Raw genomic sequence first — 24,088 nt, 5'->3', positions numbered from 1 at the left:
CTGGGTATTCACAGCTCTCTGGGGTAGAGAACTCCAGGAATGAAGATATTTCTTCTCATCATGGTTCTAAATAGTCAACGCCTTATTGAGTCTAACCCTCGCTCAAGAGATCACAGCCAGAGGGCACATCCTCACAACAAATAATATGTTTCAATTAGACCATCTCTCATTCTTCTGAATTCTAGGGAATAAAGGAATAGTCTATACTATCTCTTTTCCCAGGAATCCATCTCATAAACTTTCAAGGAACTCAAGGCCACTATATCTTTCCTTTGGAAAAGAGACCAATACTCTTTACATAGTACTCCAGGCATGGTCTCGCCAAGGCCATGTGCAATTGCAGTAAAATCTCTTTATTCTTAAGTGCCAATCCCTTTGTAATAAAAACTTTCCTGGTTGCTTGTTATATCTTCATTTTAACTTTCTGTAATTCATGTACAAACTCGAGAGATAGCTGGTTAATTACATAAAATGTTACCTGCATTTAACATACTTTGACTTATGAATACCTATTTATAGGACATGCATTGATCATATAATTTACAGTGCAGGAGGAGGTCATTCGGCCCATCATGTCTTCACCGGCCCTTGGAAAGAGCACCCTACTTAACCCCATGACATCCCTGTAATCCAGTAACCCCACAAAACCTTTTGGACACTAAGGGACAATTTAGCATGGCCAATCCACCTAACCTGCACATCTTTGGACTGTGGGAGGAAACCAGAGCACCCGGGGAGGAATCCCACGCAGACACGGGGAGAAAGTGCAAACTCCACATAGTCACCCCAGGCCGGAATTGAACCTGGTCCCTGGAGGGTGAGGCAGCAATGCTAACCACTGTGCCACCATGTCACCACATATGCACAGTTTCGGTTTGAAGGATCAAGATATTAAAAAAGGTATGGAAAACCTATGTTTTAAAGAAACCACATTCCATTTGGTCAAGATTGAGTAAACTAGCCAATTACTCGGTGGGCATTATTGAACCAATTGCCTGGAGAAGTGTCGGAGGAATCTTTGACATACTAGATTGACAATTATTTAACAGTGTGAGCAGCCAAGGGGGAAAATTATTATTTTCTATGAGGTTAGCAATATTAACACATGCTGACAATACCCTGGTTGCACATCAACTACAGCAAGGCCGGGGCAGCACGGTGGCACAGTGGTTAGCATTGCTGCCTACGGCGCTGAGGACCTGGGTTCGAATCCCGGCCCTGGGTCACTGTCCATGAGGAGTTTGCACATTCTCCCCGTGTCTGCATGGGTTTCGCCCCCACAACCCAAAGATGTGCAGGTTAGGTGGATTGGCCACGTTAAATTGCCTCTTAATTGGAAAAAATAATTGGGTCTTTGACATACTAGATTGACAATTATTTAACAGTGTGAGCAGCCAAGGGGGAAAATTATTATTTTCTATAAAGTTAGCAATATTAACACATGCTGACAATACCCTGGTTGCACATCAACTACAGTAAGGCCGGGGCAGCACGGTGGCACAGTGGTTAGCACGGTAGCATTGTGGATAGCACAATCGCTTAACAGCTCCAGGGTCCCAGGTTCGATTCCGGCTTGGGTCACTGTCCGTGCGGAGTCTGCACATCCTCCCTGTGTGTGCGTGGGTTTCCTCCGGGTGCTCCGGTTTCCTCCCACAGTCCAAAGATGTGCAGGTTAGGTGGATTGGCCATGATAAATTGCCCTTAGTGTCCAAAATTGCCCTTAGTGTTGGGTGGGGTTACTGGATTATAGGGGATAGGGTGGAGGTGTTAACCTTGGGTGGGGTGCTCTTTCCAGGAGCCGGTGCAGACTCGATGGGCCGAATGGCCTCCTTCTGCACTGTAAATTCTATCTATGATCTATAAGGCCTCAACACTTAAGTCATTTTTGCTTTAGGACCTTTTGTTCTGATTTACGCTTCCATTTTCAATTTTACCCTGTCTGCACTGTGGCCCTACCTGCCACCATGTTCTGATGCTGGAGCCACTGCTGCACTCACCAGAGGCCCAGGTTGCATGGAGAGCCCCCATGTCGTATTTTTGTTATATGCAGTGATGTTTTATTTTGCAAGTTACACACACCACATACACACTTCAGGCTTATCACTATGCAAAATTAATTGCGAGTGGCTCCTTACCTGGTACAGCTGTATAACATGTGATGCTACAAACTGGGCTCCATATACTAGCCCATCGGTCCATCTGACTTGTACAACCTCTCCCCCTTCTGGGGGTCCCAAATGAAGGCAGTCACGGCTCTAAACATTAGCAGAAAATACAAGAATCAAACATTTCTACTCGTGTTCGAAGCAGTCAAAGTTCATCTTTAGAACAATGTAAATTTATTAACAATGGGTAATAATAATCCAGCATGTTTGATACAAGGCATTCTTCAGTGGAAATACCCAAAACATTATTTCAATGGCACTGCAATAAAAAGGCATCTTAAGATTCAAAAGTAGGAAAATATATTTAATTCACAAATGCCATGTTCATTATGGTAACCGAACTGAAAAGATCATCCTCATATCTACGAAAAGGGTGCATCGAACAGCCACTTTCGGACGTTATTTAGTGCAGTAGTCTGGCCAGTACAAAACTGGGTGGAAGACACAGATCAAGACCAAATTCCAAAAACTCCCAAACCTCATCGTGACGTCAGGCAAATTTTCTGTAGCCAGTAGTAGTTTCAGATTTACTATAGTGAAGAATTGAGAATTGTGCTGACCACTGCTTAAAAATGTTACATGAATCTTGACAGTACTATTATGTTCTGACACAAGTTAGAAACAAAATCTTCACCTACCACAATGTCCTCTGGATACAAGTTGTCACTGAAGGAACCATCATCAAAATTGACTTCATAGAATGTTTCTTTACTCAGTCCTGCTACCTCACACTGGTAAAAACGTCCATTCTTGTGCTTCGAGATGACCTTCTGCCCAATTTCAATATCATTCAAAGATGATTTGGCACGCTGTGGAAAGGAAATGAGCAGAATTTTTTAAGAACTCCACTGATATCAACTATTCAGAAAAAGAAAATATCCAATATCAGATAAAGCTACTTTGTTTGCTGTGTCTTTTAATGCAATGGCATTTAGTCAGTTTTGTCCCAGACTGTCCAGCTAAAAAGAAATAGCGGCAATGGATCAACATCTGCCCCACTGAGCCTGCTCCACCATTCAGTACAGTCCTTGCTTCACTTGAACGTAGCTTATTCTTCAGGACCCTTTTCACTTTCACTTCTCATTTTCATTTCATTTCATTTCACTCCCCCAGATTTTACATAGCCTGCGCTCTGGCCTTGCAGACCATGCTGAACGCGGGGCCTGCCACGGTGACCAAAGGCCCGAACTGCAGGGAGAGAGCGAGACCAGAGATCCCGGAGCAGAAACTTTGTTTTGCAAATTATTCCGGTGAGGAATGCACAGGCGCTGCTCATATGGTACAGTATTTCAACTTGTTACATACGTTCCTTTATTGCCTGGACAAACCAAACTCTATCATTGGTTTAGCACAGGGCTAAAGAGCTGTCTTTTAAAGCAGACCAAGGCAGGCCAGCAGCACTGGTTCAATTCCCTTACCAGCCTCCCCAAATATGGCAACAAGGGGCTTTTCACAGTAGCTTCATTTGAAGCCTACTTGTGACAATAAGTGATTTTAATTTCAATAGGAACCCACAATTCACTTAAAAGTCACAATCTCCTGGATCACAACCACGACGTTGAGCGAGGATTTACGGAATTATTGTGACTGGCCTAATTCTTCTATTGCACCTTTCGAACCTCTCCCCATATGCATCTCCACATCATATTCATTGATTCAGAGATGCAAAAAAAATCTCTTTCCCAGTCCTGAAATCTATTCAATGATGGAGCAATCATAACCCTCTGGGGTAGGGAATTACAAAGATTTCTCTTCACGTCTGTCCTAAATGGCGTTATTTGGAGATGCTGTTTTTGCTAAGCTAACAGTGGAGTAGAACTTGGGAGAGCAATATTTAAATATTCACATTTAACTGCACATCTATTTTGAGGCTGACCTTGCGATACGGTTTACCCATAAATAATAGTGAACTTCTTTAGCTGTACTATTATTTTGTCAGTAGATGCTGCCTTAATCTTTTACCTTGGAGACCATCAGCCCTACTAAATGATAACAGGCTGAACTGCATTGCAATGGCTTCTAAAAAAAACTATTGATTTCTTACACTAAAAACGATGCATCAGGCAGCACGGTGGCACAGTGGATAGCACTGCTGCCTCATGGTGTCGAGGTCCCAGGTTCGATCCTGGCTCTGGGTCACTGTCCGTGTGGAGTTTGCACATCCTCCAATGTTTGCGTGGGTTTCGCCCCCACAACCCAAAAGATGCGCAGGGTAGGTGAATTGGCGACGCTAAATTGCCCCTTAATTGGAAAAAATTAATTGGGGGACTCTAAAATTTAACAAAAAAAACGATGCCTCCTCCTTCAATGCTGGTGAATAAGTAAATGATGTAATACATTTTATCGTATGTTTTCAGTACTATTCACAACTCCTCAGATACTGAAACAGTCCATGAGCGGCAAGACCAGAACAACATACAGGCCTGGGCTGTTAAGTTACAAGTAACATTTGTGCTAAACAAGTGTCAGGCAATGACCATCTGTAGTAAGAGAATCTAGCCATCTCCCATTTATAATAATAATCGCTTGACACAAGTAGGCTTTAACGAAGTTGCTGTGAAAAGTCCCTAGTCACCACATTCCGGCGCCTGTTCAGGGAGGCCGGTACGGGAATTAAACCTGCGCTGCTGGCCTTGTTCTGCATTACAAGCCAGCTGTTTAGCCCAAGTGCTAAACCAGCCCCTTTATAGCATTATCATCGCTGAATCCCCCACTAACAACATTCTGGGGATTATCATTCACAAAAGTGAAACTCGACCAGCCATATACATAATTCACTACAAGAGGTCAGAGGCTGGGAAATCTGCAGTGAATAACATCTCGTGACTTCCCATAGCCTGTTCATCATCGAAAAGGCACAAGTAGGACTGCAATGGAATACTCGCAGGTTATGGTACTTCAGGTTCATGCAGCTTTTAAAAATTACCTGAACGAGGGTTTGTCTCCTACCAGCCTTTTAGCTGCAAGTTCCAGATCCCATCATTCTACTGGAAAAAAATTCTCGACTTGCCTCTAATCCTACCAATTACTTAAAAGTCTACATGCAATTGGCCCCCCATCAAAGGGAATAAATAGGTCCTTCCAATCCACTCAATCTTTTATGCTTTTGTATACCAACACGTTTCTTATCATACTCCGCTGTTCCGAATAACCTAGACTGTCCAATCATTCTTTGTAAAGTTCTCCAGTCCTGGTAACATCCCCATAAATCTCCATCAAACCTTCTACAGTGTGATCACATCCTTACTGTAATGCAGTGACCCGAACTCCAGCTGTATATGACACAAAACATGTGCAACAAAAACTAGGGAGTATCTGCAATTTACTCATGATTGGCACAATCACTACTGAACACTAACATTTTCAATTAAACTACTACCATTTCAAAATGTTTCATCTTCTCACTGAAATTATTTTATAGAGAGCCAAATTCAAAGTGCGAAAATTACATCAAACAACGATAGACCATAAGGGTAATAACAGTCTTCAGGAAGATGTAGACAGACTGGACACATACGTAGGCAGATGAAATTTAACTCTGAGAATTATGATGTGACATATTTGGTAGGAGCAACACAAACTAAGTGGTATAATTTTCAAGGGGTTACAGGAACAGATCAAGGATAGTGTACATACAAAATGTCTGGAAGTGTCAGAGGAGTGTGAGAAGTGTATTAGAAATAAATGAGATCACTGGTTTCATTGAGAAACAAAAGCTTGAAAGTTATGCCAAACATTTTTTAATGCTGGTTAGACCTCAGTTGCTGCACTCTGTTAAATTCAACACCCCATATTTTAGGACGGTTGACAAGGTTTTGGATAGGTTGCTGTTAATGGTACCAGGAATGAAGGACTTGCGTTATGTATGCTGAAAAAAAGGTTTTGCGTCAAATTTTTTAATTTTGCATTCAGCAGGACAATTCACAATACCAATGTATGGATAAACAAAAAATTTATATTGCACTAGAAGAGTGTTCATTGGTTGGTAAGTGTGCCGATTGGTCGAGGCGTTGCCACTGAAAATGCTACAGTTGATGGTGTCTGACAGTTAACTGCCGAGTACTATTTGAAACCAGGTTATCTGATTGGTCAAGGCAGTGCCGAGGAATGAACCAGTGAATGGCTTGTCACTTGTTTTATTTAGCTGAAACAGGCACGATGTGTGTGCATGTTCTGTCTGCAAAGAACAGGGTCCTGTGTATGAATATATGTAGCTTCCAGGACACACTGCGAGACCAACTGAATCTCAATTGGTTGTCGGCATAATTCTTAGGACACAAAATTTGAAGCAGCGCTGGCCCCGCACTTGCAGGAGATGTTCACGACTCACTGTCAAAAGGGGCCCTGCCATCCAAGCAGGCCCAGGCCTCGATCTCCCGGATCCCCAAAAGGGACAAAGACCCGACAGAGCGTGGATCATACAGACCCATCTCTCTCAAACACATGCAGAAGTCCTAGCGAAAGACTGGCAAGGCACCTGGAAAGCTGCCTGCCAGAAGTAATCAAGGAAGATCAGACCTGATTTGTCAAGGACAGGCAGCTAACGGTGAACATCAGACTCCCCATCTGGGGAGAGGTCACCAGAGTCTTCCTGGACGCTGAGAAAACCTTCGATCGAGTAGAATGGAGGCACTCATGGAGGTACTTGCCAGTTTCTAAAAAAAAATATTTTTATTGTCACTAGTAGGCTTACATTAACACTGCGATGAAGTTACTGTGAGAATTCCCTAGTCGCCACACTCCGGCACCTGTTCGAGTACACAGAGGGAGGGAGAATTCAGAATATCCAAATTACCTAACAGTCTTTCGGGACTTGAGAGAGGAAACCAGAGCACCCGGAGGAAACCCACGCAGGGAGAACGTGCAGACTCCACACAGACAGTGACCCAATCCGGGAATCGAACCTGGGATCCTGGCACTGTGAAGCAACAGTGCTAAACACTGTGCTACCGCGCCATGATTTGGGTTTGGGTTTAGAGCAGGGTTCAAGGGTTCACTGCATAGGTGAAGCTCCTGTACAGTGCTCCTACAGCAAATGTCCGGACGAATACTTTTGGGTGCATAGGGGAACGAGACAGGGATGCCTGCTATCCCTGCTCCTGTTCGCACTGGCAATCAACCCACTGACCATCGCCCTTAGATCGGCAGGGGCATCCGGAAAGGGGGACAGATAGCACAGAGTCTCACTCTATGCGGATGACCTGCTCCTCTATGTGTCGAACCCCCTAATCAGCATGGGAAAGATAACAGACTCCTCAGGGAGTTCAGCGCCTCCTCCGGTTACAAACAACCTGGGAAAGAGCAAAATCTTCCCTGTGAACCCCCAAGAGGGAGGAGCGGAGCTAGAAGAACTACCATTTAAAGTGACCCAAACCAAGTTCTAGATACCTGGGGATCCAAGTGGCCCACACCTGGAACAAATGGAACCTCTCCAACCTGGTGGAGGAGGTGAAGAGGGACATGCAAAATGGGACTCGCTCCCTCTTTCGCTCGTGGGTAGGGTACAGGCGGTCAAAGTGAACGTACTGCCTAGGTTCCTCTTCATATTCAGATCCGCAAGGCCGTGGGAGACACATGGGAGGCTTGGCCCTACCAAATCTCCTATTCTACCACCGGGTGGCAAACGCGGAGATGGTGAGGGGGGTGGAGGTGAAGGTGGACTGAGTCTAAATGCAGGAGGCCTCCAGCACGGAGTGCTGGTCACCCCCACACACACTCCAGGAACCCGGGTTAGTGGCCACACTAAGGACATGGAACCAGTTCAGATGCCATTTCAAGCTTGGCGAGATGTCCATAGATGCCCATCTATGGGGGACCCATCTGCATCAACCATACGTTCACACCGGCAAGGAAAGACAGCATATTTGGGACATGGAGGGAAGTCAGAGGGTCATCGAGGAATGACATGTTCGTTTACAATACACAGGCCACCCTTTGGGAACTCTCAGAGAGGCTTCAACCTGAAAGGGAAAGAGCTCATGTACCTTCAGCTGCACAATTTCCTCCGCAAGGAGACAAACATTCCCCCACATTGCTGGACACAATGGTAGAGGATAACAAATGTGGCGACATCTACGGATGACTCATAGAAAAGTTCAGGACCCCAGACAAAATGGGAGGAGGAGCTGTGCTTGGAGACTCTGGATATAGATGCTGCACAGGATCAATTCCATCTCCTCCTGCACCAGGCTAAGCCTAATGCAGCTCGAGATGGTGCACTGAGTGCACCTTCCTAAGGCTGGCATGAGCGCGTTCTTCCCAGAGGTAGAGGATAGGTGCGAGCGGTGTTCGGGGGGCCCGGCCATTCACACCACATGTTCTGGTTTTGCCCCAGACTCGGAGTTCTGGAAAACGTTTCGAGGGTGGTGGGGGACAAGATGGAGCTGTGTCCATCCGTGGCAGTCTTCGGGGTGTCAGAACATCAGAGCTCTGGATAGGGAAGGGAGCAGACCCCTTGACCTTCGTCTCAGGCGGAGACTTCTGCTCGGCTGGAAGTTGGTAGCCCCACCCACCACCTCCAAGTGGCTCTGACCTGGCTGCGCTCCTGCAAAATAATGTAGGGAAAATATAGAAGTGGGACCACTGTCACAGACTCGGGAACAGCTTGTGATACCTGTATTCATGTTGTTACTCTGTTTATTATTGTTTCGATATTCTGCAAAGTTTGGATATTAAGTGCAAAATGCCAATAAAAACATTTTCAAAAAAAATTAAACTTTTGCCTGAAAGATATTCAAAGACTCTGCCTCAACCACTTTGAAGAAGACAGGTCTCACAACCCTCAGGAAAAAAAATCCTCACTTCTTTAAACTAGCAAACACTTATTTTTAAAACAATGGCCCCTAATTCTAGATTCACCCACAAGGGGAAACATTTTTTCCACATCCACCCTGTCAAGTCCTTTCAGGATCTTGTATGTTTCAATATATGCCAATAAGACATTTCACCTAAACTGCAGTTAAAAACAATACAGTGGTACACTTTACAGCAGAAGACTGTGGAGGCCAAAGATAACGAAGTGGATCAGGGGTTGAGGAGAAGGGAGATGAGAAACATATCAGCCATGATTGAATGGTGGAGCAGACTTGATAGGTCGAATGGTCTAATTTTGCCCATAAATCTTATGGTGTTATAGTTAAGACATTTGACAAGAAGGTTGTATGGGAGAGAAACAATAGTTAAGACATTTGCCAAGTAGGCATGGGACAGCATTTGGCAGCAATTATTTTGTTGCTACTCTTAAACATGGCCTACCTCTGCTTGGTTCGGTGTCTTGTGCCTGCAGCAGGTGATGAAGACAACAAATGGCCAGTCATCAGGCTGCATGACCACTCCAGCGGCTTGTGCACAGGTCACATGAAAGGAAGTGGGACAACGGCCATGGGAGCATTGCACACAGCACCCACCAGTTTTCTTCATCCGTTTCTTACAGTAGAAGCATTTCTGTAATGGTCAAAGTTACATAATTGACAAAGCACACACATGATACAGTAGTCCCCCTTTATAACGCTGGTGTTGGGGTCCAAGACAGCCACCCGCGTTGCAACCGAGCCGCGGATATCCACGATGGGGGTTTTAAATTTATTTTAAAATCTATGCTAGCGCTTCCCATTGAGTGTCTACGGGGGGGCGAGGGGAGAGGTCAGACCCCCGTAGACTCACAATGGGAAGCGCTAGCATAGATTTTTAAATAAATTTAAAACCCCCATCGTGGATCTAATTAAAACAGTGTCAATTTCAGCGGCCGGCTCACTTTGATCTGGAGAGGGAAGCTGCTCTCTCACTGAAACAATCAGCCGGCCGCTGAAATTGACACTGCCGGCTGCTCTCTCCCTCCAATCCAACTTTTAAGTTTTAATGTTTCTGATTGGAGGGAGAGAGCAGCCGGCAGTGTCAATTTCAGCGGCCGGCTGATTGTTTCAGTGAGAGAGCAGCTTCCCTCTCCGGATCAAAGTGAGCCGGCCGCTGAAATTGACACTGCCGGCTGATTGGAGGGAGAGAGCAGAGAACACAGGAGGAGGTCATACGGGCCTCTGCAAGACCAGCATGGTCTCACATCGCCCCTCCCCTCTGTAGCTGGGGTGCAGGCCGTGGCTGCTGGGGTGCAGGCCGTGGCTGCTGGGGTGCAGGCCGTGGCTGCTGGGGTGCAGGCCGTGGCTGCTGGGGTGCAGGCCGTGGCTGCTGGGGTGCAGGCCGTGGCTGCTGGGGTGCAGGCCGTGGCTGCTGGGGTGCAGGCCGTGGCTGCTGGGGTGCAGGCCGTGGCTGCTGGGGTGCAGGCCGTGGCTGCTGGGGTGCAGGCCGTGGCTGCTGGGTGCAGGCCGTGGCTGCTGGGGTGCAGGCCGTGGCTGCTGGGGTGCAGGCCGTGGCTGCTGGGGTGCAGGCCGTGGCTGCTGGGGTGCAGGCCGTGGCTGCTGGGGTGCAGGCCGTGGCTGCTGGGGTGCAGGCCGTGGCTGCTGGGGTGCAGGCCGTGGCTGCTGGGGTGCAGGCCGTGGCTGCTGGGGTGCAGGCCGTGGCTGCTGGGGTGCAGGCCGTGGCTGCTGGGGTACAGGCTGTGGCTGCTGGGGTACTGATTGGAGGGAGAGAGCAGCGGGCAGTGTCAATTTCAGCGGCCGGCTGATTGTTTCAGTGAGAGAGCAGCTTCCCTCTCCGGATCAAAGTGAGCCGGCCGCTGAAATTGACACTGCCGGCTGCTCTCTCCCTCCAATCAGAAACATTAAAACTTAAAAGTTGGATTGGAGGGAGAGAGCAGCGGGCAGTGTCAATTTCAGCGGCCGGCTCACTTTGATCCGGAGAGAAAAGCTGCTCTCTCACTGAAACAATCAGCCGGCCGCTGAAATTGACACTGCCCGCTGCTCTCTCCCTCCAATCCAACTTTTAAGTTTTAATGTTTCTGATTGGAGGGAGAGAGCAGCCGGCAGTGTCAATTTCAGCGGCCGGCTGATTGTTTCAGTGAGAGAGCAGCTTCCCTCTCCGGATCAAAGTGAGCCGGCCGCTGAAATTGACACTGCCGGCTGATTGGAGGGAGAGAGCAGAGAACACAGGAGGAGGTCATACGGGCCTCTGCAAGACCAGCATGGTCTCACATCGCCCCTCCCCTCTGTAGCTGGGGTGCAGGCCGTGGCTGCTGGGGTGCAGGCCGTGGCTGCTGGGGTGCAGGCCGTGGCTGCTGGGGTGCAGGCCGTGGCTGCTGGGGTGCAGGCCGTGGCTGCTGGGGTGCAGGCCGTGGCTGCTGGGGTGCAGGCCGTGGCTGCTGGGGTGCAGGCCGTGGCTGCTGGGGTGCAGGCCGTGGCTGCTGGGGTACAGGCCGTGGCTGCTGGGGTACAGGCTGTGGCTGCTGGGGTACTGATTGGAGGGAGAGAGCAGCGGGCAGTGTCAATTTCAGCGGCCGGCTGATTGTTTCAGTGAGAGAGCAGCTTCCCTCTCCGGATCAAAGTGAGCCGGCCGCTGAAATTGACACTGCCGGCTGCTCTCTCCCTCCAATCAGAAACATTAAAACTTAAAACTTGGATTGGAGGGAGAGAGCAGCGGGCAGTGTCAATTTCAGCGGCCGGCTCACTTTGATCCGGAGAGAGAAGCTGCTCTCTCACTGAAACAATCAGCCGGCCGCTGAAATTGACACTGCCCGCTGCTCTCTCCCTCCAATCCAACTTTTAAGTTTTAATGTTTCTGATTGGAGGGAGAGAGCAGCCGGCAGTGTCAATTTCAGCGGCCGGCTGATTGTTTCAGTGAGAGAGCAGCTTCTCTCTCCGGATCAAAGTGAGCCGGCCGCTGAAATTGACACAACTGACAGTTGGGGTCCATAAGCCCCCCCGCGGTATATCGCGAACTATATATCTCCGTATTGCGGAGCGTGGTATAACGGGGGACTACTGTACTAACCACCCTTAACTAACCCTTGCCTCCCCAATTGGAGATTCTGCTCCTCAGAATTGTTTCCAATAGCTTCCCTACCACTGAAGTTAGACTCACTGGCCTGCAATTTCCTGCTTTATTCCTACCACCTTCTTAAATAATGGTACCACATTACTTGTCCTCCAGTCCTTAGGCACAGCAGCAACAAAATGGCACACAGCGATGTTGCCTTAACAGACACAAAATAAACGATCCACTAATTAACTTTGGTAATGGTAGCTGAGGGATAAATGTTGGCTTAGAAACCAGATGCTGTGAACAATGGTTTCCTTTCAAATTCCATCTCCAAAGAATAAGGCGATAAATCTTTCTAGCCCTGCAAGTTTTTTTTAAAAAAAACATCCACCTGAAAAGAAAGACAGGGCCTCAGTTTAACATCTCATCGTCAATACTGCACTGGAGTGTCAGCCAGAATTTGTACTTGGACCCATGATCTACTTAGCCAGAAGTTGAAGAAACACCATCATTGAATCAAGCCGACTCAACAATATAAAGACATTTTTAAAAGCTAAAAATAAGCCACATTAGCAGGCAGTTGTGTTGAACCGGACTCGAAACAATTTGCTTCAGCTGTTGTCTTTCTGGCCAGTGTGGTAAATCTTGGAGTTAAAGACATCAAGGATGTCATTGACTACGAGTTTAAAAAAATAATAATCTGGTATCAGTAACATATCTGGTGCATTTAAAACAATATCCATCAGTTATTTTGGCTGGTTAGCATAGTTTTTAAAACTGACCCCCAAATTAAACAAATTTGAAAATACATATAACCTGTCAATATGCACGTTTAGTGATGGGCAAACCAAATATGTACATGCCAAAAGGATTTCTACAAAACCATCAATTTTTTTAAAAAATGAACGCTTCTAAACAGGAGGCGAAATAATGGAATTACAAAAATTATTTGATGAATTGAGGCTACTGTCTCAATCATGTTCTGTCCTTTTGTAATAACATAGGGATGCTCTTCGGAGGACAATATCAAACAAGAAATTGTTCACACCATGGACTCATGCCTAATGAAGATGATGATCTTTCTACCCCCATTTGTCTGGGCTGCATTTGACGGAGGAACAGGTCCAACAGCATCACACCTGGTCCCCCAAAAAATTGAAAAACATTTAAACAGTAGAATTTGAGGTAAGCTAGACAGCAATGTCCTATTGAACATGTTTGTCTGAGGCAGATGACCAAACTTCAGTACAGTAACTTGGCAACTAGCACATTAATTCCCAATGTCAATTTGAACTGTGTGTTATTTAAATGTTATTAATTTATTTCAACTTCATGATTCCTTACCAGTTTCCAGCGTAGTGGTGGTATTGGGCTGACATCCACAGGGCTGCGTTCTGCAACACTGACAAACCGTACCTCCTGCACTGCAACAGCACACAGCAGGTGAACCCACCTGTGCAATATTTAAAGAAAGTAGTGAATTGGGTTAGATCCAGTGACTAAATGAACAGAAACAATTTCCATAACATGCCACTTCTATTTGAATGTTTTTCAGAATTCTGTAAGAAAGCAACACAAGAATAGGAGTAGACCATATGGCCTGCTCTGGCATTCAATACGAACATGGCTGATCCGGAGCTTCAACTTCATTTTCCCACCTGTACCCCATATCCCTTAATTCCTTGAGACACCAAAAATCTGTCTATCCCAGCTTTAAACATAACTTATAACACCATTACATAATACATTGATCTGATTTCATTTTCCATTCTAGTTACAGACTTCTAGATTGCTCACTTCCAGCAGTCCTTTCTAAATACCTCTTGCTCAATCCTCAAAAGACATCCCACCATGGTACAAGATAGGTCTGCTGGGAGAAGTTACTGAACCAGGCGAAGGAAATGAAATGAATACACAGCTGAAATTGCATGATCAACGAACTACACAGCTCAGAGTTGTAGTGAAAAAACTGGAATGAACATTAGCGAGTGGCCAGTAAACTCGCTAGTCACTTTTCACGATTTAGCCAATACATAATATGGCAAAAAGTTATGCCACTCTTTAAAAACAAAAAAATGACTGGTTCGGCTTCAGCTGGAGTATTATGTCCAATCAAATCACTATGTTTCAGGGAGGACATCAAGGCCTTGGTTAGGATGTGGAGGAAATCTACTAGAATGAAAACAGGAATGAGGGACTTTAGTTAAGTGCCGAGAGAAACTGGAATTGTTCTCCTTATGTTATAATCCCAATTGAAATTATAACTGGATGGGAAAATCCCAGAATGGAACCCTGGCTCAAAATACCATAACTTTTACATTTTTTCTAAAATGTGGAGTGTCATAGGACTGCTAATTGGTGGTTTAGCTTAGAGGGCTAGACAGCTGGTTTGTGATGCAAAACAAGGCTGGTAGCACAGGTTCAATTCCTTGAGGTTATTCATGAAGGCCCCTGTCTGAGGTGTGGTGATCTCAGATTAAATCACCACCAGTCAGCTCTTCCCCCTCAAAGGGGAAAGCAGCCTATGGTCATCTGGGACGATGGAGACTACATCTTTCATTGGTTTTAACAAGAAAAAAAATTAAAGGGTTAATTATGATACCATATTTCCTTTACTCCCCCATTTAGCTTCAAATATATACAGATTTTAAGGTCAACACGGATTACAAGGTATATCTTAAGCGACAATGGTCTCAGTAATACAAAGTCCCTTTAAACTCACAAGCTGGCTGTGGCAAAACATGCGCTCTGCCCTGAATCCAAGTGATCTTCCTTGGATTTCTCCTCCGAATCCCCCCCAGATGATCCTTGCTGCAAGCCACCTTGCATCCCTGGTTGTGATCCCTGGCTATGCACTCAGAGCCTACACAGACCAGCTGACAGATGTATTTGCGGACATCTTTAACATATCCCTACTCCTCTCCGAGGTCCTCACCTGCTTCAAGAAGACCACCATCATACTGGTGCCAAAGAACCACCAGGCAATATGCCTCAAAGACTACTGTCCGGTGGCCCTGACTTCAATCGTAATGAAGTGCTTCAAGAGGTTGGTCATGAAGAGCATCACCTCCATACGCCCAGAACGCCTTGATCCGCTGTAATTCGCATACCGCCGCAACCGGTCCACAGCAGGCACCATCTCTCTGGCCCTACACTCATCTCTAGAGCATCTCGACAACAAAGACTCCTACATCAGGCTCCTGTTTATTAACTACAGCTCCGCCTTCAACACCATAATCCCAGCCAAGCTCATATCAAAGTTCCAAAAACTAGGACTTGGCTCCTCACTCTGCAACTGGATCCTCGACTTTCTGACCCACAGACCAATCACTAAGAATAAACAACAACACCTCCTACACAATAGTCCTCAATACTGGGGCCCCGCAAGGCTGCGTACTTGGGGGACACATCTCCAAAAATCGGTCCTGGTCCAAGAAAGCACAACAGTGCCTATACTTCCTCAGAAAACTAAGGAAATTCGGCATGTCCACATTAACTCTTACCAACTTTTACAGATGCACCATAGAAAGCATCCTATCTGGCTGCTTCACAGTCTGGTATGGCAACTGCTCGGCCCAAGACTGAAAGAAACTTCAGAGAGTCATGAACACAGCCCAGTCCATCACACAAACCTGCCTCCCATCCATTTACTCCATCTACACCTCCCACTGCCTGGGGAAAGTAGGCAACATAATCAAAGAAAATCCAATCACTGAACTCTGGCTTCAACACAAGTGATTTCACATTCCACTTTCATCAAGGCACACTTTTGACGTCCGGCGGCGCCATGGAGTGAGTGGTCGCACATTTGGCAGCTCCCGCTCAAGGCAGATTTTTTGGTCCCTTTCCCAGTTTGTTGGGCAGATGTTTTGGTGGAAAAACATATTGAGGTGGTCGAGGGAGGTTAAAACTCCACTGGAGAATGGGTCTAAGGACCAAAAGTAGGTTGAGAATAAGGGAGCTGTTGAAACAAGAAATTCTTTGTGCGCCACAGGTGAAGATGGCGGAGGGTAAAGGGACAGCCCCGTCTTCCCAGTGGTCAATGGAGCAGCTGGGGGACTTTGAGTGATAAGTTCACCTGGCAGAAGAGGATCTAGCCAAGTCAGTGGAACCATTAAAAGCTGGAATTGATCGGGTGCAAAAGGCTGAAGTCCCAGGGCCAGGCTGTTCGGAAAGTGGATGAGCTGGTGGGGGGAGCACGAGGAGCAGCTTGGCTCGTTGACGGCCGAAATCGGGATGACACGGAGACCCAAAAGCAGCTAAAGGAGACGGCAGAGGATCTGGAGAACTGCTCCCAGAGGCAAATTGTAAGAATCGTGGGAATGCCGGAGGGAGCGGATGTTGGCTCATATAGAGCCAAGATGTTGGAGAAGCTGAGGGCGGAGGGAGACTTTGTCCGGCCCCTGGAGGTTGACCGGGCTCAAAGGGCACTGATGAGGAAGCAGCAGGCGAACATGCCACCGAGGGTGATTGTGGTGCGGCTGCACCGATTCCTCAACAAGGAGAACATTTTGCGGTGGGCAAGGCAGACGACGAAGTGCACCTGGAAGTGGAACAAGCTTCGGTGTACCAGGACTTGGGTGCGGAACTGGCAAAGAGGAGAGCCAGGTTTAATCGAGTGAAGGCTGTCCACTTGGGTGACTCAACGGCCATGAACATTATTTTCGGGTACCAGAGGAGGCGATGGAGTTAAAGGGACAATGGACGGCAGGAGATGATGGACATTGAACTGTGGTGGAGGTGCGAGATGTTTTTTTTTCCCCTACCGTTTCTGCTTTGGTTGTCCTTCGTTTGTTGATTATGGGAAAACCTCTTTTTTTTAGGGGTCTTGTTGGGTTCTGTGGCAGGGTATTTGGGAAACATAGAGGGCGAGTACACCATTTTAAAATTTCATTGATGTTTTTGATATGGAGGTGTGCGAGCAGGGGGGAGGGGAATCAGTAGGGGTAGGAGGTTTGACGCCATGGGTTGCCAGGCTAGTTAACGGGAGCACAGTGGGGGGTGAGCAGAATTGTACAAAGGGGCATGGAATTGTTGTTTTGATTAATGGAGGGGGCTTCTGACAACGATGTGGTCGCTGCGGTGCAGCAAGAATGGAGGTGGTGTTGGTGGACATCAGAGGTTGGGCCTGGAGGGTCGCATGACACAGGCCAGCCCAAGGAGGGAGGGTTGATCAGCAGGGCGGTGGGTAAGGGGGTGGGGCCTGACCAGGTCGGTCACATGGAATGAGAGAGGGCAGAATGGACTAGTCAAATGGTCGCGTGTGTTCGCGCACTTGGAGCTTGAAAGCGGATGTGGCCTTTTTGCAAGAAACACACAAGATGAGGGACCAGACTAGGCTAAGAAAAGGGTAGGTAGGGCAAGTCTTTCATTCGGGATTAGATATGAAGACGTTGTTGGGGGGGGGGGGGGGGGGGGGGAAGAAAGATAGAGAGACGGTGCTAATAAACAAACGGGTGGCGTTTGAGGTGGGCAATACTGTGACAGGTACGGGATGGAGGTTTGTGACGGTGAGCGGGAAGCTGGAGGGGATGCCAGCAGTCAAGGCGAATGTCTATGCCCCAAACTCAGACGATGAAAAAAAAGGGTAGCATGGTAGCACAAGTGGATAGCGCTGTGGCTTCACAGTGCCAGGGTCCCAGGTTCGATTCCATGCTGCGTCATTGTCTGTGCAGAGTCTGCACATTCTCCCAGTGTCTGCGTGGGTTTCCTCCCACAGTCCAAAGACGTGCAGGTTAGATGGTTTGGCCATGCTAAATTGCCCTTGGTGTCCAAAAAGGTTAGGAGGGGTTATTGGGTTATGGGGATAGGGTGTAAGCGAGGGCTTAAGTTGGTCGGTGCAGACTCGATAGGCTGAATGGCCTCCTTCTGCACTGTATGTTCTATGGTGTGAGCTCCATTTTGCAGTCGTTATAGATTTGCACCAGGGGAGTTGGATGTGGAGTTTCGGGCAGAGATCGAGCGGTTTGGGGACTTGTTGGTGGGGAGCAGCTTTTTGAGTTTAGAGTAATTGGAGGAGAAATAGGAGCTGCCCAGTGGGAATGGGTTCCGCTATTTGCAGGTACGGGACTGTGTGAGGAAGCAGGCCAGTCTTTTCCCGATCTGCTGTCCCTGGGTTGTGTCGAAGGAGGGTGTGGGGTAAGCAAGGTGTCTAAGATTTACAAGGAATTAATAGACTGTGAGGGAGCCCAATAGGAGAAGTCAAGAGGAAATTAAGAGATGGAGGCAAGGTTGAGAGGGGAGGCTCAGAGGAGGGCGAATGCATCTTTGCCATACGCGAGGCTTAGCCTTATCCTCTTTTAGGTAGTTCGCAGGGCACATGTGATAGTAGCCTGGATGAGTAGGTTCTTTGAGGGGGTGGAGGACAGGTGTGGATGGTACACGAGGAGGCCTGTTACCATGTCCACATGTTTTGGGCACATCCAAAGGTAATGGGGGTTCTGGCACAGTTGGAATTGAAACCAAAACACCCACATCTAAAAAGCAACTTTGTCCAGGGGAGGCAGTGGCATAGTGGTATTGTCACTTGACTAGTAACCCAGAGACGCAGAGTAATGCTCGGGGCATCCAGGTGTGAATGGCGAAATTTGAATTCAATAGAAATCTGGAATTAAAAGTCGAATGACCACCACAAAACCATTGTCGATTGCTGTTGAAAAAAAAATCTGGTTCACAAATGTCCTTTAGGGAAGGAAATCGGTCACCCTTCTTACTTGGTATGGCCTACACGTGATTTCACATTTACGGCAATGTGGTGGATTCTTAAATGCCCTCAGGGATGGACAATAAGCACTGGGACAGACAGCAATGCACACACCCCTTGAACAAGTATAAAAAAAACTAAGGTTTACCCTTTCTTACACAAACACCAAAGTAAACCCACTTAAAACTATACCTCATTTATAATATTTACCAATACAACTATAAACTCTTTAAAACTACCATTGTTTTCCTAACATTAGTTGGTATAGAGGAGATTAGATGGAGGAGATGTTAAAATTATGAAGGTCTTTAATGAAAGAAATGGTTTCCACCAGTAGGAGTCTCAATAACCATGGGATAAAATTTAAGGTAACTGCCAAAATAACCAGGAGGGCCCGACTTTGTTTTAATGCTGATTATCCGTAATGCACGGATAGGGAGGTAAAAGATATTCAGTAGTGATTTTCAGAAGGGAACTGAATATATGCTTTAAAGAGGTAAAAATGTAGAGCTATGGGGAAAGAGCAACAAAGTGGGACTAGTTTGATAGCTTTTCAAGAACCAGCCTAGGAATGATGGCCAAGCGGGTTCCTTCTGAACTGGATGATTGTGAAATACTGAGCAAGAAAGGTAGTTTAATTGTAAAATAACATTCCAAATTAATAAACAAATCAAGACTAGATTTCTACGGCCATGTAGTTAGCATCTAATTATTTACCACATCCTAGAGAAAAAATGTTTCATATCAACACACTCAATAATAGTATAGCAGAAAGTCCATCGATTGGGGAATCAGTTCCGAGAACTGGGCAGTGAATTTGGGGTGGAAGCAACAAAAAAAACTGGAAATAGACAGTGAAAAGTTGCCTCTGGTGTATCGCCCAACACCATTAACCCTTCCATTTAAAATAAGGTATTACTTTGCAATTTAAAAAAATGACACCTTTGAATCAATTGAGATTGCTCAAAAACATTTAATTGCAGCTATGAATTACAATTTAGCATCAAAAAAGCAATGCGTGAGTCTATTTGTTAGTCTGACCTGTTGTCGGTGGTTTTCTGAAGTGCTCCTCCCCGAAGGGTACATAGACAACAATCCTGTACAGAGAGAAGTCAATAATGGTAAAGAACTGTTCTGCTAAAAGGTCATCAATCTCAAATATAATGCTTGCTTTCCTCGCTTTGTAGATGCTGGCTGTTTTTTTTTTCTCTTCCCCCCCCCCCCCCCCCCCAGCATTTTATTTTAATTTTAGATTTTCAGCACCTGGAGTATTTTATTTTTGTGTCAATATACAATGGATTAGTATACTATATATATGTATCATATCACAAGGTGGTAAAGCAGGCTGGTACTGCAATTTTTCAAACTTTCATTATAATCTTTATTATTGTCACAAGTAGGCTTACATTAACACTGCAACAAAGTTACTGTGAAAATCCCCTAGTCCCACCCTCCAGCACCTGTTCAGGTACACAGAGAATTTAGAATGTCCAATGCACCTAGCAGCTCGTCTTTAGAGACTTGTAGGTGGAAACCGGAGCACCCGGAGGAAAACCACTCAGCATGGGGAGAACGTGCAGATGCTGCACAGACAGTGACCCAAGCGGGAATCAAACCCGGGACCCTGGCGCTGTGAAGCAACAATGCTAACCACTGCACTGCCGTGGTCAGACCAAACAGATTGGAAGAACACATTTTAATTGATATACTGCAAGAATGACTGATGGAAATGTAAACCCATACAAGCATGCTTAAAAAGACAGTTTAAAAAAAAAAGGCTCCATAATTGTCTGATGCCACTTCTACAGTTAATTTTGCTTTTAAGAAATGAGAAGTAGGCTATTCAACCCTCAAGTGTGCTCTGCCATTCAATAAGATTTTTTTTTTTTTAAATCAACACCACTTTCCTACCTCATCCCCATGTACCTGGATTCCTTAGTATCCGGAAATCTATTGATCTTTGTCCGGAATATACTCAGCCTTAACAGTCGGGTTGGGTAGAGAATCCCAAAGATTAACAGATCTAAGCAAAGAAACGTCTCGGCCGGGATTCTCCCCTACCCGGCGGGGCGGGGCGGGGGGGGTGTCCCGGCGTAGCACCAACCACTCCGGCGTCGGGCCTCCCCAAAGGTGCGGAATTCTCCGTCGGGCTAGGCCCGTGCCGGAGTGGTTGGTGCCACACCAACTGGCGCCAAAACCGGTGCCAACGGCATCGGGGCTGGCAGAAGGGCCTTCGCCGGTTCACGCATGCGCCGGTGCGTCAGCTGCCGCTGATGTCACCACCGACGCATGAGCGGTAGGGGGGTTTTCTTCCGCCTCCGCCATGGTGGAGGCCGTGGTGGAACAAAAAGAGTGCCCCCCCCCCCCCCCCCCCCCCCCGGGCACTGGCCCGCCCGCCGATCGGTGGGCCCCGATCGCGGGCCTGGCCACCGTGGGGGGCACCCCGCGGGGTCCGATCGCCCCGCACTCCCCCCCAGGACCCCGGGGGCCCGCTTGCGCCGCCAATCCCGCCGCCACCAGAGGTGGTTGAAACCACAGCGGCGGGACTGGCCTCTCAGCGGCAGGACTTCAGCCCATCGCGGGCCAGAGAATCGCCGCAGGGGGCTTGCTGATCGGTGCGGCGCGATTTCCGCCCCCGCCAATTCCCGGGTGGCGGAGAATTCGGGCTACGGCGGGATTTGCACTGGCCCCGGGCGATTCTCCGACCCTGCGGGGGGTCGGAGAATTCCACCCCTCATCTCTGTTCTGAATAGCTAACCCTTATTATGACTCAGAGTTCAAGGTTCCTCAGCAGGAAAATATTTAATTTTCTCCACCACATTTCTTACAAATGTGATGTTATTTCAATGCGATTCCCCTCTCATTCTTCTTAATCCTATGTACAGTCTACTCTATCAAGAGCGATTCACCTCTTATCAGTGATCAGTCTAAGGAAACTTTTGTTGCATCCTATGGCAAGTAGAAAACAAATGAGACCAAAACTGTACATAGCACTCCAGGTGTGGTCTCACAAAAACCTGATTTGATTGCATAAGACTCGTTTACTATTAAACTGCAATCTCTTTGCAATAAAGGTGAACAAGCTATTTGCCTGCTGTACCTGCATGTAACTCGTATTAAAGAACACCAAGGTCCTGCTGAATACCAGCATTTCCAGACTTTTTGCAGCCTCCATATCATTCTGACAGCTTAATTTTTCAACCAGCTTTGCATTATAAGCAAACTTTGATACAATACAGAGTCTTCCCCCCCCCCCCCCGCCCGCCATCTCTCGGGCATTGATATATGGAATGTAAATAACATCCCGAATCACTGATCCTTTTTTTACACCCCAGTTTACAGCCAGCCAAGCCAAAAATGATCCATTTACCCCCACTGATTTCTGACCATAGCCAATCCTCAATCCACATAAAAAATTAGGGTTTAAAATAAAGTTAAGAACCACCTATTGTGTGGCACTTTACCAAATGTTTTTTCAAAGAGGCAAGAACCAGAACACGAGGAGGCCAGGAACGTAATCTCGACTAGCAATCAAAATTCCACCACTAACTACCAATGCTCATTCAATCCACGTCTAGTGTCTGAACATGTGTGCGTACAAACATCTGTCTGCATTCTCACTCTTAAATCAAGCCTCCTTATCCGGATAACAGGATCACCGACCCAAAATAAAAACTGGATCTGCTATTCAACCACCAAAACCACTCTGTTAGAGATAGCTCTCGGAGTTGGATTACAGATACCATGTCCCAGAACCCAACTAACTTGAATGTTAAAAGGTTTTACAGTCAAGAATTCACAAGTTAAAATAATAGCCGAGTATTCCTTTGCTCCCCTTGTAATGAAGATTAGAGTGCTGTGCCATGCTGTTTTTTAAAAAATTGAAATACAGATCACTTCACAATAACCCTCAGATAGGCAAGGAAAAAAATTATGTCTTGCATTATCGCAATTAGACTAATGATGAAATTACTTACTTCTGCTAAAGCATTAGCTGTACACCTTGCACAAATCCAGTCATCGGTTGCTTTCTCAGGAGCCACTCCATAGCAACCTATCAAAGATGCATAGGAAATTTCAAGAATTTTAGTTTAGCACAAGCTTCAAGTCATGCAGTTTTTTGAAATGATACTGTCCAAAGTAAATATTTAATTGTGTAATTTTTAAAATCATCCCTCAGAAGACATTAAGATGGGAGAAAGAAATGGGAGGGATGTTCAAAATTAGCATTTAACTGGGCATTCTATGCACTAAACACATGGCAATGTATTTTTCACTGCATTCATTTCATGATCTTGTTCTTTGTGGAGGAGCCCTGGCACTTCTGCCCAAGTCTTACCTAGGTTGGCACAGGCATGCTGCACAGCCAAAGCTGCTGATATTTCAGAGACATCAAGTCAGGGCTTGTCAGCCCTCAGGTGAATGTAAAAATCCCATGACAATTTCAAAAACAGGGGAATCTTCCCAGTGATCTGGCCAAGATGTACCTCAATCAACAATTGAAATAGATAGGGTAGCACGGTGGCCTAGTGGTTAGCACAACTGCCTCATGGCACTGAGGTCCCAGGTTCGATCCCGGCTCTGGTTCACTGTCCATGTGGAGTTTGCACATTCTCCCCGTGTCTGCGTGTGTTTCGCCCCCACAACCCAAAAATGTGCAGAGTAGGTGGATTGGCCCCGCTAAATTGCTCCTTAATTGGAAAAAATAATTGGGTAATCTAAATTTAAAAAAAAACAATTTAAATAGATTATCTGGTCATTTGTTTCATTAACTATGGTTGTGGGAGTTTTTTTGTGTACAAATGGCTTTACAAATCAACAGTGGCAATGCTTCAAAACAAAAAGCACTTGATTGCAAAGGGATTTAAAGCAGCGCAAGGTCATGAAGAATCCCATATTAATGCAACTTATTTAATTTTAGCTTCACAGCTCCAGGGTCCCAGGTTCGATTCCGGCTTGGGTCACTGTCTGTGCGGAGTCTGCACATCCTCCCCGTGTGTGCGTGGGTTTCCTCCGGGTGCTCCGGTTTCCTCCCACAGTCACAAAGATGTGCAGGTTAGGTGGATTGGCCACGATAAATTGCCCTTAGTGTCCAAAATTATCCTTAGTGTTGGGTGGGGTTACTGGGTTATGGGGGTAGGGTGGAGGTGTTGACCTTGGGTAAGGTGCTCTTTACAAGAGCCGGTGCAGACTCGAAGGGCCGAATGGCCTCCTTCTGCACTGTAAATTCTATGAATTTAAAATATACCATGCAATCTTGACCAGCCCACAATGCATAGGATTTTATTAAAGAAAATTATTTCCCAATTTATGTCAATTGCTCACTTTTAGGGAAGCCACCTTTCTGCCACAG

General features: G+C 46.5%; 1 protein-coding gene across 3 annotated transcripts in view; it reads right to left on the bottom strand.

Moving 5' to 3' along the window:
• Positions 1-24,088, bottom strand: part of LOC119964465 (lysine-specific demethylase 4A-like) — a 76,881-nt gene that overhangs the window by 8,052 nt on the left and 44,741 nt on the right. For all 3 annotated transcript variants that reach the window (XM_038794006.1, XM_038794005.1, XM_038794007.1), the window contains 6 exons: positions 22,713-22,789; positions 19,777-19,832; positions 13,377-13,485; positions 9,420-9,608; positions 2,804-2,974; positions 2,136-2,255 (listed from right to left, as the gene is read on the bottom strand). In XM_038794006.1, coding sequence (XP_038649934.1) covers positions 2,136-2,255; positions 2,804-2,974; positions 9,420-9,608; positions 13,377-13,485; positions 19,777-19,832; positions 22,713-22,789 — 722 coding nt within the window. The remainder of the gene's footprint in view (positions 1-2,135; positions 2,256-2,803; positions 2,975-9,419; positions 9,609-13,376; positions 13,486-19,776; positions 19,833-22,712; positions 22,790-24,088) is intronic.

Source organism: Scyliorhinus canicula, chromosome 4 (assembly GCF_902713615.1).
Source record: "Scyliorhinus canicula chromosome 4, sScyCan1.1, whole genome shotgun sequence".
Lineage (NCBI taxonomy): Eukaryota > Metazoa > Chordata > Chondrichthyes > Carcharhiniformes > Scyliorhinidae > Scyliorhinus > Scyliorhinus canicula.
This window is presented reverse-complemented; position numbering and strand designations above follow the sequence as displayed.